General features: G+C 39.4%; 1 protein-coding gene across 2 annotated transcripts; it reads right to left on the bottom strand.

Annotated features, from left to right (window-relative positions):
- Positions 1 to 474: 474 nt before the first annotated feature.
- LOC134745486 (myosin-2 essential light chain) lies at positions 475 to 4,596 on the bottom strand. Of its 2 annotated transcripts, XM_063679537.1 has the most exons (5): positions 4,446 to 4,596; positions 4,340 to 4,367; positions 3,696 to 3,877; positions 1,970 to 2,116; positions 475 to 1,550 (listed from the first exon to the last, which is right to left on the bottom strand). In XM_063679537.1, exons 1-5 carry the CDS (start codon positions 4,446 to 4,448, stop codon positions 1,467 to 1,469), a joined length of 444 nt encoding a protein of 147 aa, XP_063535607.1. In that variant the 5' UTR covers positions 4,449 to 4,596; the 3' UTR covers positions 475 to 1,466. The 2 variants fall into 2 exon arrangements, with proteins under 2 accessions (XP_063535607.1, XP_063535602.1); XM_063679532.1 differs by lacking the exons at positions 4,340 to 4,367; positions 4,446 to 4,596 and adding an exon at positions 4,027 to 4,146.
- Between the last annotated feature and the right edge of the window lie 825 nt (positions 4,597 to 5,421).

The following is a 5,421-nucleotide window of genomic DNA, read 5'->3' as shown; positions in this document are numbered from 1 at the left end:
CGGCGCCACCATACACCGAAATACTACCAAAAAAAACCTACGTAATTTGGTCGGGTTATTTGTTGCCTTATGGTTCATGTTATACTAATGTCCCAGAGCCTAACTAGCGCCACCGGAGAGATTAGGAACTATTATTTACAGCTGAAAGCTGGTCACTTTTGCAATAGTTCTGCCATAAGAGATTGTCGTCCTTTCTATACCGTTCATAGTGCCGTGAAACCCTATCGGGTTTGTATACATTTTACATTTAAACATTGTTGTGGTAGGTACATAGGATAAACAAAAATTAGTTCCCATACAAGTTGCAGTCCGTCTGTACCGGCCGGTAGGAAACCCTTATTGAATTTTATGATTCGCACTAGTAGAGGTTTTTTTTCTTCTTGATGACTAGTAGAGGTTCTTGATAGGCTCTGGGAGTTACATGCAAAAAGAGGAAACATACACGTCACGCTTCGGGAGCCAAAGTAAAAACAGTTAAGTTAGTAAGTACTTATAATAGGTACACTTTGTTAAAATCACATTTGTACATACAATAACCGTATAAAATCTCTTAACATAACTACAATAATGATAATATTATTATTTTGGAATAAACGCAAGGGAATTACATGTTATCTTGAAGTCTATAGACTACGTTGCAGCGGCGAGGCTTCTAAACTATTATCGATTATAATTCATGTTCTTTAAATGCTGTCGAGACGAGACAGGGCTGCAGGGTGCTTTGCTTTATTATTAACCCTTTCAAATGTATCTTTAAATGCACTTTTCAAAACAATGTTAGGAATGTGCAATGTAGCAATCTTTCAATCTTTATCTTTGCATATTCATATTATTCATATTCTTTTATTCAGTATTAATTATACTTGTCAATATAACAAAACAGTAGTAATATGCTAATAAGTCCATAGTCATATAAATCATACAAGAAAAACAATAAAAAACTCATATAAAAATAACTTAGGTCAATAAAGGTATTTTCAATTAAAAATTCAAGATTATAATTTAAAAAATAAATCAATTCCGCACTAAGGGACACAACACACAATTATACATATTAATGTTATTTTTAACTTCATTTTGATAGAAATTCAGAAACGGAATAGTAGGCCTTTTGTAACAGGAGTGATTTTAGTTTTAGGACAAAACCTAAGCGTGTCTTGCTACTTATTTATATTATATTAATATGCATATTTTATATGAAAGGTTCCCAAAGCCCTCAGTCCCAGATATACCTTAGCGTCTGAAGACGCTCGCTAGTTCTTTTTTGGTTTTCTTTGGTACTTCCTTTTTATGACCATGACAGGACCCAATTTGCCAGATTTGGAACTGCTGAGGAGCTTTCTAATAAGAAGAAAACAAATATAAAATAACGGTTTTCAATCTAGTCTTTAAATGAGTTAGTATTCCTTAAGTTGTAGTATTGTGGCTCGCCGCTGGGTAGGGTAGGGGAGGGCGGGGCTGATTGCTCAGCCCTGCATGACGAGGTGCACGAAGTTCTCGTAGTTGACGTTGCCCTGAGAGTCCTCCTGCCCCTGCAGCAGCTGCTCCACCTGCCCCACACATATCATTTTGTAAGTAGATTCATTTTTGGAAATTTATCAAAGTGGCGGAGTCATACATTTATTCAGTTTTAAGTTATGCTCGCGAGGTGTACCGACAGCTCACAGAGGCACTAGTTCTTTTGTGATATTATATATCATCGGATAGCATCCCTAGTCTTCAAGTCGAATCTTTCCAACTGAGCTGCCGAAACATGATTTGAATTAAATCATTCAAACTACACCACAATTGTTTGTTTGTTCATTTAGTTCTAGCCCAATGCGAACGCTGCTGCACAGCTGCTGCCGTTGGGGGCTCCTATTTAAGCATTCTCCATCATGCTGCGGTCCTTGAAACGTCTTGGTATGATCTGCTCCAACATGAAAGGCGCGTTTGCAGGGAATCAAATATCATGCGAATATATTATTACCTCGTCATCAGCCAGCTTCTCCCCGAGGGTGGACAGCAGGTGTCGCAGCTCGGCGGAGGAGATGAACCCGTTGCCGTCCTTGTCGAAGTGCCGGAGCCCCTCGATGAAGTCGTGCGCGGTGTCGCCGCTGCGCGCCTTGCTGATCGCCTGCAAGTTACAGTGGTATATGCAATTTACAATGTTATTTTATAAAAAGAAAAAGCGTACTTTCAATTTGTGTCAGAAAATGAGTCGCCTCCTGAGGTATTTCCATTGCGCTACGACATGGGATTCTTCAAGAAGTGGGTATTTAGGGTTCGCAAGGGTCGGCAACGCTTAAGTGGCTTCTCTGATGTTACTTATGTCCATGAGCGACGATGACCGCTTCCCATCAGGCGGCTCGTCTGCTTGTTTGCTGATTATCACATAAAAAACCGGCCAAGTGCGAGTCGGACTCGCGCACGAAGGGTTCCGTACCATTACGGAAAAAACAGCATAAAAATTACGTTTGTTGTATGGGAGCCCCATTTAAATATTTATATTATTCTGTTTTTAGTATTTGTTGTTATAGCGGCAACAGAAATACATCATCTGTGAAAGTTTCAACTGTCTAGCTATCACGGTTCATGAGATACAGCCTGGTGACAGACGGACAGCGGAGTCTTAGTAATAGCAAAGAGGATATAATAAGATAGGGCGGTACTGTCATAGTAAATTTTGTAACCACTGTAAATTCACTGCCATCTATCGACATACTTTAAAATTAAAAATTAAAACTTACAAAATACGTTAAAATGTATTTAAATATGGATAAATGATTTTTTTATTTGCATTAATAATTTTTATATGATTTTGACCCATGTTCTTTCACTGATATGCGTTAAAATTATAAATAACAAACGAAACCATCAACTCCCTCTATACGAGAGTAGGCCAAAACTAGTGGCGCCATCTGATCGAGAATCAAATTTTCGTGATTTTTCGAGGCACGTTTTTTCCTTAGACTGTATCCATCTATTACGGAGTTATATCTATCTTTGGTAATAGAGTCTCGTTTTTACCCTTTGGGTACGGAACCCTAAAAAAAGCTAAAATACAATAGAATTATTTATTAAGAAACCCTTATTGCTAATAATGCTAATGTTACATTATGCATGCACTTTTACATATTACGTACATTGTTACGGGCGCCTGAACTAGGAACATAATCCTGTATCTCAGGCAAAGAGATAATAATATATACTATGCGTCACTTGCACCATCTCACTAACCCGGGGTTAACTGGGTTAACCGTGTATGATATGATGATGAAGCTACAAGGACTCAAGGCAAGATTCCACCAGTGTGCGACACAAGCATTTTTGTACTGAATATGCTTGTACCGCACAGTGCCGCAGACACAAACATAAAGAGACTACTGTTATGACCTATTCCTAAATATTATGACTAATCAAGTTGCCACGGCCAAGGTATTTTTTTATGTGTAACGTGAGTGAAATGTCTTTAATAAACTCGTAGGGGTCGGATCAAAAACTAAGTAGTTAAGTCCGACTCATGCTTGACTGCACATTTCTAATAGGTCCTTATAAAACACATCCAATCCGACATTCATTTTAATCTACCAAGAGTTGCCAAAATAGCAAAAAATCAACCACCTGGCATGAACTTTGGACTTTGTTCTATACCTATCATTTTCTCAATCGAATAACATGTAGAAATGTAAAAGTAGTAGAATGTTGAAGAATACCTGGTAGATGGGCAGGAAGACCTCAAAGGAGATGCGCTCGTCGGGCTTCAGGTGGAGGGTGCACTTCTTGACGTCAGACTCGGTGGGGTTCTGGCCGAGCGCGCGCAGCGCGTCGCCGATCTGCGCCACGTGGATCTTGCCGTCGCCGCGCGAGTCGAACAGCTGAAACGCCTCCTGGAACTCTGCAACACGAACACCACACGTAGCATTACTTACTGCTGCCTCACAACACAACACACCTGTCATCGCTAAACTACTCGTATCGAGCTTCAAACAGAAGGCGAACCACCGAGACGGTCAACACGGGATCCGGAGACGAAACTCCACACACCTTCCACAGAGCTGAGCTGCAGCTTGGACGGAGGCTCGTACATGAACATGGCGGACGGGCGACCGGCGGGCGACTGGCGAGTCGTCGTCCCAGACCTGCCAGAATCGCTTTAAAATACGCACCATATAAGGAAACTAGGGCGCCCGCTTGCGACAGCCTTTCCGCGGAGACGTTGATTGACATGACTCACCACACGGCGGCCAGCCTCTGCATCGAGCGCCGGCGCCCCGTCCACTGTCCACTTTCGAGTACAAAACAAAACTTAATTGGTAAAAGCAGGAAAGTGCCATAAAATTACTAAGTGATTACTCACCAGCCAACTGGTCTTCAGAGTATCCGGCCTAGAACAAAGAAAAAAACGCTAGTTATATTTTCCGTATTTACAAAAAAACTTTTATACTATTGAAAAGTATACTTACCATTATAAATAGGGAATTATCGTTAAAACTTTGTTTTTCTCGTTTGTTTCGATACTGTCTAATCGTTACCTACTTCCGCTATGGCTTCAACCAACAACAAGTTGAACAAAAAATACAATAAAAATCTTGACTATGGTTGTCAAATGACAGACAGCATTTATAAAGTAGTGAACGCACGATCGCACCTCAACATAATGATGTAATTATATAATGATTTTGTTTTAATATTGATATGACTGTTTTTTTAATATTCGTTTACTGTACGAAACATTTGCAAGATAAAGAAAACGTCTTTAAATATAAAGGTATAGTTTTTGTGTTTAACATATAACAAACTAACTTTGCGAGTGAAAATTCTTATTTGTTTATACGAGTACAACCATAGACATGAAACCGAGCGACCAGGGGTAAGAGAAAGACATATTCATGTATTGACAGGTTAATGTATGGCAGCATAATCCTTTTTCTCTTTCACTTATAAATTTCGGTATTTCGCCATGCTGCCATAACCCGACCATGTAAAAAAACCATGGACAAAGCATGGCACTATTTTTTCTTTCCTCTTATAGGAATCGCAATAAGACTATCTTTCTCTATCAAAGAGTGTCAGCCCCTTCATATTATGGAAGGTAGAGGTAAGGAAATGAATCTTCATGTATCAAAAAGTGACCGTAAAAAACAGTACCATACACTGAAGTACCTAGACCATACACCTAGTATTTAGCTAAGTATGTAGTAATGTTATGTTGATGAAACTAGGATTTTACATTGCAATTTGACAATTTTTAGGGTTCCGTACCGGACACAACAAGAAGTAGACACTAGAATCGGGAACTCATGGAAAAGATATTGGTCTTTAAAGGAAATAGTGAAGAACAACCAAATACCAACAAACATTAAGTCCAAAGTATTTAACACTTGTATCCTTCTCTGCCTTACATATGGATGTCAAACTTGGGCCCTAACTGTCAAGGAG

This window comes from Cydia strobilella, chromosome 1 (genome assembly GCF_947568885.1).
Source record: "Cydia strobilella chromosome 1, ilCydStro3.1, whole genome shotgun sequence".
Classification (NCBI taxonomy): domain Eukaryota; kingdom Metazoa; phylum Arthropoda; class Insecta; order Lepidoptera; family Tortricidae; genus Cydia; species Cydia strobilella.
This window is presented reverse-complemented; position numbering and strand designations above follow the sequence as displayed.

What these genes read in the sequence shown, in the direction of transcription:
- LOC134745486 (XM_063679532.1), bottom strand. Translation starts at nt 4,075, where the DNA reads ATGTTCATGTACGAGCCTCCGTCCAAGCTGCAGCTCAGCTCTGTGGAA. An exon ending in TCTTCCTGCCCATCTACCAG is followed by an intron (nt 2,117 to 3,695) that starts GTATTCTTCAAC and finishes TGTAACTTGCAG; the next exon opens with GCGATCAGCAAGGCGCGCAG. An exon ending in AGAAGCTGGCTGATGACGAG is followed by an intron (nt 1,551 to 1,969) that starts GTAATAATATAT and finishes TGTGTGGGGCAG; the next exon opens with GTGGAGCAGCTGCTGCAGGG.